Source organism: Ambystoma mexicanum, chromosome 6p, assembly GCF_040938575.1.
Source record: "Ambystoma mexicanum isolate Mex_15411 chromosome 6p, UKY_AmexF1_1, whole genome shotgun sequence".
Taxonomy (NCBI): domain Eukaryota; kingdom Metazoa; phylum Chordata; class Amphibia; order Caudata; family Ambystomatidae; genus Ambystoma; species Ambystoma mexicanum.
Window position 1 is genome coordinate 320694292 of NC_090935.1, and position 13484 is coordinate 320707775.

General features: G+C 48.1%; 1 protein-coding gene across 1 annotated transcript in view; it reads right to left on the reverse strand.

Moving 5' to 3' along the window:
- Positions 1-13484, reverse strand: part of MTMR12 (myotubularin related protein 12) — a 1529619-nt gene that overhangs the window by 314344 nt on the left and 1201791 nt on the right. Inside the window, exon 9 of the mRNA XM_069627080.1 lies at positions 12165-12271. Within this exon, the coding sequence (XP_069483181.1) occupies positions 12165-12271 (107 nt within the window). The remainder of the gene's footprint in view (positions 1-12164; positions 12272-13484) is intronic.

The window sequence follows — 13484 nt, forward strand, 5'->3', positions numbered from 1 at the left end:
ACGACCAAAACCCATCTCAACAGGTTCCAGTGTATCCATAGCCATATCATCCCAAACTGTCTGTGGCACATCACTCAGCATCATCGGCTGCCCCTTTGCCATCACTCCTTTATAACCTTTGACACAACCAACACAATCCATCAACCTCCTCTCTATCTCCCTATCAAACCCATGCCACCAGTATTCGTTCCTCAACATGGCTTTGGTTTTGCTAACTCCCACGTGTCCCTTGTGCGTTATATCATTAATGAGCGGCCTGATAGATTCAGCAACCACAGCCTGTTCACACCGATAAAATAATCCCATCAAATAGACTTTGGCAGCCATATACCTGTGGAATGCCGGGGGTCTGCATTGTCCGAAAATATCCCATTCTCGTTGGCAAATGCAAGAATGCTTCTCCACACGAGTCCAACGTTTTCAAGAACTTTATTTCAGTTACGTCTGTGCAGACCCCCCAGCACTGCCTTCCTCAGTGCAAAGACAGCAACGACTGGGAACAGAACTTAGTTCAATACATAACACTCCAAACAGTTCCTGACTGCATCACACATCATAACCTATCTACAACATTCTAATCACTATACAATATTCCATAAAAAATCTTCACTATATCATGCAGTACCTAATATCTATTATTTACACAAGAAACATTATAACACATAGTATAGGCCCTTTTTTATTTGACTAGGTTGCACTAGGACAGTATTCTTATTATTTGATGGTTGCAGCTTGCTCCCATCTTAGATTTAGGTTTAGATTAGGCGTTTATCTCACCCACTTTACAGTTTAATAAACACCCTTGAACTGCCATCACTTGTGTCTGTCTTGCTTTGATACCATGACTTTCTTATACATTCAATCCTGGATGCCCTCATTTTCTTCCCCTCAGTGCCTCGAAAACTGAGATCCTCTTCTTTCCTGCTGCCTGTATTCCCCACTCTCCTTCCCTTCCCTTCTGCTTCCGTTTCCTTTCCTCCTGCTCTTCATCAGCCCAAAACCTGGGTTTTATCAATGACGCTCATCTTTCCTTCTCTCTCCAAATTCCTAGCATGGCTCGCTCCTGTCAATACCTTTTCAACCTCCACCGTGCACAGGCTTTCCTCTATTTCCATGCTACTAAACTTTTTTTACTTCCTTGATCTTTTCCCACATCGATTATGGTTCTGCCCACCTATATTGGACTTCCTGCATCTGACCCTGCACCCCTCTGCTCCATCTATAACTCCTCTATCCATCTTCTGTTCTCGCTTCTCCTACGAGTTTCTATTCCCCCCTTGCTCTCAGTCTCCCTTCTACCCATTGAATCTGGTCTTCTCTTCCACTTCCTTAATTTGGTTTTCAAATTAAACCATGGTCTTGCCCCCCTCTAATTTTCCTCACTGATCTCCCTTTATTCCCCCACTCGTGACTTATGCTCCCAGAATCAGTTTCTTCTTTCTGTTCCCAAACCCCCCTGTGCTCCTGCTCATTTCCGTTCCAATTGCTATACTTGCCCCCAAGCACTGCAACACTCTCTATCCGCTGCTCTCCTTCCCTACACATTTTTCAAATCAATCTCCAATCGCATCTCCCATCGCCGCTTTCCAACAACCATCTATTTATTTTTGCCCTCCTCTGCTTTATTTTTGCATTGTACTCCCTCTGTTAATTTTACCGCTATTGTTTTTCAAATATGTGTTCAGAGCTTTGGCGAAAGCGCTATACAAATGAAATAAAATACTAATTCAAAATACACCAGATGCGCCTTAATAGGTGGAGCCTGGCTGCAGTTTTACTATAGTATTTTCCGTACAGAAAACCAAGTAACACCACCAGTGTGCTACACAGCTCTCAACAACTCACTGATGATTTCCAATGCTCTGCGGTTGCTCTAGTCAGGTTTGCCACCACACTTGCAGATTTACTGCAGCCCGTATTTCATGCTGCTTCCAGCTCATGTGACATTGTCTCCCGTCATCTAAAGCAGCCTCCCTGCAGCTCCTGGCTTCCTACTTCTGATCTCAATTTGGGCTAATATCATGAGAGAGAGAGGTGCTTAATACATCCCTGAAATATTCTCCTGTTCATCTTTAGCAAGGGAGAAAATGTTTTTTGTTTAAATAGGTGTATTTACATGTGCAAGATAAGTAGCAAAACAAATAACAATCCTGTCCTCCCTCAGTCATTACTTAATCCCCTCTCGTTCCAGCCCAAACCTACAGAGTCCACCCAGTGAGTAGCCTGCTCAGCAGATCTGTTCAACTCATCATTTATGTGTGGTGTGAGTCAATTCTGTGAAGTCCTTCTTTAATACCTCCCATCATACCTGGCAGCAACCTTAATCGCACGGTGGAAGGTCATCTGAGGAGGATTGCAATTCATTAAGAAGTATGGTCCATGCCATCTCCACGTTATTGTCTCCTCCCTTCCTCCTCAGATCCTACATAACCTGCATCCCCGCTGCTACACAGCGTTTCATATCAGAAAACCATTTATTCAGTAAGAGGCCTTTTGGTGTGCTTCCAGGAGATTGCCATTTGATGCATAGCTAGCAAGACTAAGAAGGCTGCCATTTTCTTCCTTTGACCCCGCCTTCTCCATCTCAGCACGTCCCCTATAGACAGATCGTGGTGGAACATTCCAGTTGACTACCAATACTTTGTTCACTCTTTCCACTACCTCGCATCAGGTGGTTTGTATTATCAGGTACACCCACACCATGTGCCACAAGTCTCATCTGCACCTAGGGCATTGATGCGGGTTGTCAGGATGTATTGTGTGCAACTTCTGGGGTGTCATGTATACGCTGTGTAGTATGTTAAACTGGATCAATTTGAACTAGGCATTTCTAGATACCTTATTACAAAGGAGTGTGGGAGCCCCTCTACTAAGAACGAACATGGGTCAAATACACTGTTCTATGGAATTTCTTCCATTCTGGAGGGTCTACAACCACCACGTTTTCGCTCACTGCACCCTTCACAGAGGAGAAATATCTACTTGCACATCAGTCTTTGTACCATCCAGAAGGGCAGTCCAGCACCGAAATGTTAGGCAAATCTCCTCTGAAGAGTACCATCAGTGACCCCTTATACGTGTTTCAACCTAGTCGGGCCTCATCAGTGGGGTGAAGCTGAGCCTCTCTAAAACACATTGAGGAAGGGGTTGGTACGCTTGTTCAGAGAAGAATTGCCTAGAATTTCGGTGGTAGACTGCCCTTGTGGGTGGGGCAAAGACTGATATGCAAATGGATATTTACCCTCTTTGAAAGGTACAGTGAGCTAAAACATGGTTGTAGAACCTCCCGAGTGGGCACCTCCCTATGGAACAGGTTATTTGGCTCTGTTGCTTCTCAGTAGAGGGGCTCCCAGGCCTTTTTTTGCATTTTTAGGAACTTTGAGTTATCCAGGGTAATCCAGACATGGACCCCTTGCTCACGATGCTTAGAGAGGCACAGCTTCACCTCACTGTTGAGACCCGACTAAGCCGAAACAAATGTCTGGGGTTGCTGTTGGTACACTCGTTTAGAGGAGAATTGCCTAGCATTTCGGTGCTGGACAGCCCTTGTGAGTGGGACAGACTGATATGGAACAGGTTACTTAACTGTAACGAGTGTTCTCCAGAATGTTTCTGGCATGGATTCATATGCGCATGAATATTCCCCACCATCAGGCCGGGAATCTTCAGTAAAAGAGAAAACAATTTCACTTTCAGTTATGTACTGTATTTCTCCTCTAAACCAATCACTGTACTCTGGGGCATACTGCCCCAAACCAGTGACTGCCCTCTCCCTAAGCCCCTCCTCTGGCAGCCATCTTCAGATTTGGTAAGCATAGAAAGTGGCAGTATGACCAAGAAGAGCTGCAGAGGAGACAGCGGGAGCGGCCACACGTGAATCTATGCCAGACCCATGCTGGAGAACAATAGTTACAGGTAAGTAACTTGTTCCTACTCCAGCATGGGGTCTGGCCTGGATACACATGCTCATGAATAACGAATACATAGCAGTACAACATTACACAACCACGGGAGGTGGCAAGGCTCAGCAGAAGCAATTACTCTTATCTCTGGAACAGACTCACCTCAAGAGAACAGGTTGCGTTGCACTGCTTGGCTGACTCTGGACTCCTCTCTGGAATCCTTGTCGATGCAGTAGAACTTTGTGACGGTGTGCGTGGACCACCACGTAGCAGCCCTGCAGATGTCCAGCAGGGGCACACCAGACAGGAACACCATCGTCGCAAGGATCGCTCTGGTGGAGTGGGCTCTCGGACGTCCGGGCAGCGGCCGGTTCGCCAACCGATGATAGTGTGTTATGCAGCCGGAGAGCCACCTTCAGATGGAAGCCTTGGACAAGGCATTCCCATGGTTCACAGGACCGAAGTTCACGAACAGTTCAGATGTCTTCCGAAAACTCCACGCGCATGCCACTTAGAACTTCAGAGCACGAGCAGCGTCCAGTCCAGCGAGTTCAAGGCCATTTCAACTGGTGACAAAGGCTTTCAGAAAAACACAGGTAACACCAAAGGCTTGTTGAGGTGGAACTCCGACGGAACCTTCGGCATGAAGGAGGGGTGCGTCCGCAGCACCAACGTTGAGTCATGGAAAGTCAGACATGGCTGTCTGCAGGACAGGGTCTGTATCTCACCTACCCTCCTGGCAGAGGTGATGGCCACAAAGAAAACAGTTTTCCACGAGAGGAACTTGAGAGGGGCCTGATGCATAGGCTCGAAGGAGACCCCCATGAGCCTTGTCAGCACCACATTGAGTTGCCACACCTGTGCAGGAGGCTTCACCAGCGGGAAAGATTGAAACAGTCTTTTGAGGTAATCCTTGACTAGACGGTGGAACCAAAGAGAAGATCTTCCTGGAGACGTAGTGTAGCGGGAGATAGCCGCCAGATGCACCTTGATAGAGGCGTGCGCCAGTCCTGCCATGGCCAAGGACAAGAAGCATGGAAGAATCTGCATGCCATAACCCTCAGAGGGGTGATCTTCTGCAACCGGGACCACGTAGCGAAACGCTTCCACTTGTGACCGTAGCACTTCAAAGTCTACAGCGCTCTGGCCTTGGCAAGGACCACCCTGCAGTCAGTTGCCAACTTGTATCCTCCGAACACTAGGGATGCAGGAGCCAAGCTCTCAAGTTCAGTGATCCTGGGTCGCGATACAGGATTGCGCCTCCTTCTATGGCGAGCAGATCCACGACCTTCGGCAGCCTGACTGGAGGTGACGCTGACAGGCTGAAAAGGCCCGGGTACCAAATCTGCCTCGGCCATACCGGGGCAATGAGTATCATCCTGCATCTGTACTGTTTCAGTGGATTGATGACTCGCAGCAGGAGAGGCAACACAGGTAACAAGTACAGAAATGAGCCTTCCCACGGGAAGGACAATGCCTCTCCCATGCTCTCTGGCTGGTGACATCTGCTGGCAAACTTTGAGTTTGCTGCTGTCACAAACAGATCGATCTGGGGCCTGCCCCACTGATGAAGATGCAGTCTACCTGGTCCTGCCAAAGCTCCCACTGGTGGCAGGAGTGCAACTCCCTGCTGAGGGAGTCGGAGATGGTGTTCTTGACTCCTGCCAGGTGAAAGGGGACGAGGAACATCTCTTTTCTGACAGCCCAGTGCCACAAGTTGTGTACCTCTTTGGAGAGCGATGGGGAACGAGTGCCCTGAAGAGGTCGCATCCGTAACCTGCAGAGCCGGATAAGGTAGATGCAGGACGACATCATACTGAGCAGCGACTTGATGGTCCGGACAATGGCGGTCTTCAATGACAACAGCCAATGCACTTTCCCCAGCATGGCCGCTACACCCTCCGAGGGCGATGCTAGGCAGGCGACGGTGTTAAGTCTGGATCCTAGGAACAGTGCGTTCTGCAATGGTGTCAAGCAGGACTTTGGATAATTGATGGAGAACCCCGCATCCGTCAGCAGCTGGAAGGTCTTCTCTGTGTGTTTGACAGCTACTTCTCGTGAATTGGCTCGAATGAGTCAGTCGTCGAGGTACGGGTGTTTGTGTATCCCTCATTGACGCAGATGGGCCGCCACTGGTGCCAGGCCCTTTGTGATTCTTGTTGAGACGCCGGAGGTCTAGAGTCAACCTCCAGCCCCTGGTCTTCTTTCTGACTAAGAAGTATCTGGAGTAGACTCCGGAGCCCCGGAGTCGTCTTGGAACTAGTTCTATCGCCCCTTTTCATAGCATGCCCCATACCTCATGTGGGTGTTGAGGGATGTGCTGCTCTTGCCGGGCCACCAGAGGGATCTGCGTACAATTGTGTTGAAACTCCAGGGTATGTCCGTGGGCGAGAGCGTTCAGCACCCATCTGTCCATGGAGATCATACCTACTAGCTGATGAATCCCGTCAGCCTGCGTCCCACCGGGGTGCATGGGTGGGGGCCCTACATCCTGGCCGGTTCAGTCCTGCTTCAGTGCTTGCGTTCTGCCTTGGTAGCGACGACAGGGCTGACCACCTCCCCCGAAGGCCTTGGAACTGCCTGTGTAGGCCTCCTGGGTCGTGGACCGGGAGGGCTGATGGTACGACTAGGAGAAACCTTTTGTTGATCTGCCTCACTTTCCCCTGGAAAGCAGTGCTGTTGGAGTGTCCAGGGCTCAAGTCGTTTCTGTATCCATCTTGATGGCCTGCAAGGACTCGTCGACGGCCTTCACAAAGAGGTTATCCCTGTCAGGCAGGAACTCCAGAATCGTGCCCAGCTTGTACCACAGTTCCTGGTCGTACCTGGCCGTACCTGGCCAGAATAGTCAATGCGTTGGCTGCCTTGACGGTCAACGCCGGATTTAATGATCTTCCTTTACATGGCGTTCCCCTCGCTGTCTGGAGCGACTGAGGACGACGACGTGGGGTTAGACCACCTCTACCTCGCAGACGCTGACACCAGAGTCCAGCGACGGGTTGCAACCATAGGCACTTGTGTGCGGACTCCAGCACCCAGTACTTTTTCTCCAGCCAACGCCGCTTGGCTGGGGCTGTGCAAGCATTCCTCAGGGGGCTAAGCCTTCCTCCCACACGTAGTCCAGAAGGGGCACTGCCATGATGGTCTTCATCTTGGCCTCACGCCTCATGTATAGGAAGCCCTCCTTCTTGGTCTCCTCGTCCACAGCTGGAAAATTTCAGACGCTTGGTGACCATGGCATAAAACTACCCCACCTCATCTGGTGGGGACGCCCCCTGTTGCGTTGTGACAATGTCGACGTGGCTGTGTCCGTCCCCGTGTCTGGATCCATCGGGGCCGGGGGGGGACTCGGCACGGGTGTGGAGGTTGATACAGGGGCATCGGAGGGCGCTTCCTCTTTTTAGCCGGAGGTTGATCCGGAAGCCACAGGGGCCGGGGCCTGTGGCATCCTCTTCTAGATTTCTGACACCAACGTGTGATGGGTCGATAGGATGTCCAGGGATACATCTCTTAGCTGAGCCGGCATTGCTGCTGTCGTCATCCACTTACTCGTGGACCGTGTGCAGGGACTCCTGGTCTTCTTCGTCCAAGGACGAAACATCCATGTCTTGGGATATGATCTGTGGCTGGCCTGGGACTTAATCACCCTCCCACCCCCCTTTTTGCACTCTGAGCAGTCGGAGCCGGGTTCAGCGACGGTATCCTTTTCTCCGGTGTGCCAGCAGGCTTCGCCAACGCCTGGCTGAGGCCTCCCACCTCGGGGGTAAGGACACCCTGGGCGCAGTAGGGGCTACCTATGAGACAGCGGCCGCCACCAGCTTTATCATCAACAAATATTTCTCCTGCACCACCTGAGCCTTCGTGGGCAGGTTGGCCTTCTTTTCCTCCACCCTAGGCTTCTCTGGCTTCTCCCGCAGCTTAGCCAGGTTGGGCAACTTCCATTTGAGGAAGAGCTTGATCGCTGGCTGGCGATTAGAGGCAGATGGTGGCGATGAACGCACCCTGCCCATCGAGAGACCCGCTTGTGCGGCAATCCCACGAAAGCGTTCTCGCAGTGCTTGCACTTGTTTTGGGCCCCCATGGATGGAGCGCCTTCAAAGGACATAGAAGACTGCTTATCGGACCGGGGGGTCCTATAAGAGGCATGACCCTGCTTGGAGCACAGGGCAGAGGCCTTGGCGCTTAGCCATGGCACCAGTCTACTGTGCCGATCCTTCATCGTTCTTTTGGAGAAGCTGAGGCAGATCTTGCAATCTCCTTATTTGCCGTCCGGGTGAAGGCAGTAGAGGCATTGAAGGTGTTTGTCCTCCACAAACACGTTCTGCAGTCTGCATCTGGTGCACAGCTTATTATGTTATGTTATAGTTTTTTGTACCAAAAAGAAACACGGTACAGCGCAACCGGCACCCGAAGGTAACCTGGCGCTATGACAGAAGAATAAAGATCACAAAGAAAAGAATATTTAAAACAACAGCGTTTTTACCTCTGGGTATTATGCGCGTTATAAATAATCCATCATAATATCATATCATAATGCCTTCCTGAATTGTAGATGCCTAGACACCGCACAAAGGGCGGGAGGTAGAGCATTCCACAGAATGGCAGCTTTAACGGAAAAAGCACAGCCACCAGTCCTCACACAGCAGACCTTAGGGACAACCAAAAGAGAGCAGCCCCCAGAGCGTAGCGCACGGGTAGTAACATAGGCTCGACATTTTTGCTGTACGTATTCTGGGCCAGCATCATAAAAGGCCTTATGCACCAACAGAGATTTAAAATGAACACGCCTAGACACTGGCAGCCAGTGAAGGGAGTTAAGAACTGGCAAAATATGTTCCCGATAGGGAGTACAAGTGACGAGACGGGCAGCAGAATTTCGGAGCACCTGCAAGCGCTGCATCAAATATTCTGGCTGAGCCAAAAATAAAGAATTGCAGTAGTCAATCCTGCTGAGGACTAAGGCGGAGACTACTGGGGCTCACAAATAAGAAGGAATTGAAGGATCTCAATTGAGGGATTTCAATTGAAAATGACCAACCTGCCAGACAGAGCTAACCTGCAGGGCCATAGACAGAGACGCAGATAGTTTGACACCCAGATTCTTGCCACCGACACTACAGCATGCAAAGAGCCAAAACAAAGAGGGCCAAAACGATGGAGTCTAGAGGGACGAGGCAGTAGAAGAACCCACACCCATAACCTTGGTCTTATCTCTATTCAATTTAAGCCAATTTTCACCCTCCAGCGTCTCACAGCCGATAGACAATCTTGCAGCTGAGCAGCCTGAGCTGGATAAAGAAGATCCAGCCAAACCAAGATCTGAGTATCATCAGCTATGTGGGCGTGGATGAGGGCGATCAGAGGCTGAATGTAAAAGTTGAAAAGTGTGGGAGACAGGGCAGAGCCCTGAGTGACCCCACACACCAAAGCCGAGATCGCAGAGAGAAAAGGTTGATGGAAAAGACGCTGAGAGCCGTCACAAATAAAAGAACAAAACCAGGCGAGGACCGGACCTGACATACCCACTGCAGTGCCACAATACTCACGGGCTGTTGTGCGCTATGTAATACGAATAAAACAAAAATGATTTATCAGGCTGGAGGGATCAATGGTGTCAAAAGCAGCTGAGAGAACCAACAGGATCAATGCCGCCACTCCACCATGATCAGCAGTGAGTTTAAGGTCATCGAGCACCGAGACCAAAACAGTCTCAGTGCCCTGGCCAGGTTTGAAATCCGACTGGATGGAATCAAGCAGGGATGTAGAGTCACAGAATCGCACCAATAGTGGGGACACCAGGGATTCAAGCAATTTCATGCTAAAAGGAAGAAGAGAAATGGGGCGAAAGTTAGCAAGAACTAAAGGATCCAAAGCAGGATTCTTAAGAGGGATCACTGAAGCACATTTAAGTGCTGAAGGAATAGTTCCCGTAGAGCAGGAATGATTAACTGCAGACATAAGATGGGGCAGAATCTGTGGGAGGATATCCTTCAGCACAAACAGCGGAAGAGCATCCGTGTGAGAAGCTGATGTCATACTAGTGACTGCTACAGTAAGATCAGCAGCGGAAAAAAAAAGGGAAAGAGTCCCACAAGGCAACAGTAGGTGTTATGGAGCCCAAAGAAAAATCAGCAAGGGGGACAGGTGCACCAGTTGAAAAATTACAGTCAGCCGAGATAAGTTCACGGAGACTATCAATTTTGCGAATGAAAAGTTCTGCCAGGGAATCACAGCGTTCTTGAGAAAAGGGTGTAGAATCATCAGAGGATTCTCTGGTCGATAGAAAGCGGGCTTCTTTAAAGAGCTCTTTAGGCTGTGAGATGGAATTTTCAATTTCAGAGGTGAAATAGTTTTGTTTGGCTTGCTTGATAGCCAGATGGTATACAGAGGTAAGGAGTGCCATTTGCGTTCTGCTTGCCTATGCTTAAGGCGAAGAGTCTTAAGGTCCTCATTGAATAATGGATGAGAAGGCCGCTTGCAGGCCTGGATCTCCACCAGCGGGGCAAGCTGTTCAGCAGCAGTATCTTGAAAAGGGAACTTCCTTCGTTCTTCTACTCAATCATGAATGGAGGTGTGGAGTAGGCCCAATGGCCTTCTGGAAACTTCAATGAAAATTCAACGGTCCTTGCTCTTGAGGGGCGCTTAAATTCACCGACAAATGGATCACGGCTTGTTAGCAGATGGAGAGAAGAGCACACAGGCTCTGTTTTGACAAAAATAGAACTTTCTTCGGTCGGAAAAGCGCAAAATCCATAGAATAGCTCACAGAGCAAAAGTCAAGGACTCTTGCACATGCAGTAAAAATCTGAAGATGGCTTCCAGAGGAGGTGCTTACGGAGATGACACTCAATGGCTGGGGGCAGAACGACCTAGAGTACAGTAATTGGTTTAGAGGAGCAATACAGTTTGTAAGTTAAAGTGAAACAGTTTTCTTTTACTGAGGATCCCAGCGACTACGGGGAATATTCATGAGCATGTGAATCCATGCCAGACCCCATGCTGGAGAAGCAAATGAATATTTCCCCTCTGTGAAAGTACAGTGAGCTAAAACGTGGTTGTATAACCCCCTCCACCTTCCCCCGCCCTCCCCCGAGTGGGCACATTGCCATAGAACAGATTATCTGTCTGTGTTAGTTCTCGGTAGAGGGGCTCCCAGACCTTTTTGTACCTTTCTAGATAACTTGCCTATCTGTAGGCATATGTTTTCCAACTCTGCCTTCTCAAATGTTGTTTCCATATCTAGTCCCCACTTTTCCTTTACCTTTAATTGGGGTTTAGTCTTGCTAATCTGTAATACAGTGAATAACCTTGATATAGCATGCCTCTCGCTACCCATGTGGAGAATAGTTTGAAGGACTGGGGTGGTTGGGTGTTCCTCTGGCAAGGAACTCCATTTGGACCAAAAACATTATGGGTGGAAGGTTTCAAAAAAATCTGAACCACTGGCATTGATCTGGGCAACCTTCCACACCACAGTTTTTTATCCAGTCTGCGTCATTGCAAAAGGGGTCCAGCCATATACTAATCAGTCGGGTACTGACGCCAAAGGGAGCAGCCCTGCCCGAACTGCAAGGCCAGGTCCCCTCTGCACGGAGAAACACAAGCAACCCCCGACATGTTTCAGCCTTGTTGGGCCTCCTCAGTGAGGTGCAGCTTGGTTTCCTATGGCATATCGAGCAAGGGACCCATGTCTGGGCATGTCCTCTCTCACAGGGAGTTCAAGCTAAACCAGAACAGGGTTAGTTTGGGCCATGAACTCGGGCCCTGGCCCGTTACACCCCTTCCCCCCCCGGTAATGCCTATGGAACGGGTACATAACGCCACAATAAAAATGCAAGTACATCAATGTCAGGAGGTGGAACCCTCTCATTGGAGAGGACTGTTTTTGAAGCATGCAGATACTCCCCTGAAATGATGCTCCTTCTATAATTTAAAATAGAGTTATGTGTGTGTTCTAAATAAATTGGAATACACATTAACATGATCGTCATAGGAAAGCATTAGATTATATATTTGAACACATTAACCATGTTAAGAACCTTTACTGTTTCGATGAAACAATTTAATTTCAATCGTTTTTAAAAGAAGTTCTTCAAAGGTTAAAATTCTCTGAATTAAACGTGACATTATTTGATAATGTATTGACTTTTGAGGGCATTGGTTTAATGAGAGCATGTATGTGACTTTATGCAATTTTTTATTTGTATTTCATTCTTGGCTTGCATACTTTATACTATATAGTGTAAAGACAATGAAATTACTGACCCATCCAGGAATTCTTTGTGCTGCTGCAAAATATTTTCATCTTGTTCTTTAGGAAGCTGAGACATTTTCATGAGGGCACATCCATTTTGGCAGGACCAACACCAGATCTAAGCAAAAGCAAATGAGCTCATGTTAAAAGCTGTAGTAGTAATTATGTTTTCATCATTTAAAAAGGCATTTTGTAGGTTTGAAAACTGCCAGTACATTTAACAAATGACAACTGAGTGGCATTCGAAAAAGTATACTTGCAAAATGCAATATAATCAGGTTTGCCCACTAGGTAGCATATTTTCCTGCTTAAAAGCCACAAAAACGTGCTTTTCTGCATCCATTTAAAAAAACAAAATCTTTATTGCATTTTAATTTCACTAAACAATCCCCAACCCATGCAACATTGCAACTTACTGTACACAATAAGTATTCAGATCAACCTAACATTTAACAACAACTAACTCCTCCCAATTCACCCTCCCCGTCTGATCTCTCTCTGCTATCCCACATTGCTTAGCAGCCATAAAGCAAGCCCACCCAGCTTCCACCCAGTCTCACGGCACCATCAGCACCTCTGCATTTCTACTCATCTCTGCATGACTATCTTCCTTTCTCATGGTGGTTTATCATTTGAGGGATAAAATACGGACGGTGTCAGCAAATTCCACATATTCCAGGCTGTTAACACATCCATTCCTCCCCCTTCTCCTCTGCTCCTACACTTGAGCCACACCGTCTTCTACGCCAATGCCCATCTTTTAAGATCCAATAGACACTTATCAAACCCAGCAGCCTCACTATATTCCCATGCCACTGCAATTTGCCAGGACCAACACAAGATCTAGAAACTTCACTTCATGTTTGGAGACTTTGTCCCATGTTTAGGGTACATGCCCAGCAGGCAGACCTGAGGAGGATACTCAATCTTTCGGACGTGCAATGCCGCTAGTCCAGAAAATATCACAGTCCAAAATATCTGCACTACTGGGCATTCCCAAAACATATGCATCAACCCTGCATTGTCCTATGAGAACCTACAGCAGCTGGAAGATGTATTTGTATACATTCTCACCAGTGAAGTATGTCCTGTGAAGCCTGTTCAGCATTATTAACTATTCAACATGATCTGGAATATAAATATTCTCTTTTGAAGCCTATAATCTGAAGTGAAGACTCCAACTACCATTAAACATGATCGTGTGGCGTTTAATTATTGAAGGATTAGCTAGAACTGCAGTATGAAGAAAGTAAGCATTCGATTGAAAATACTCGCTTGTCAGAAATACCCGATAGCGTCCTCTCCGGTTGCCCGTTATTTGTGCTGATCAC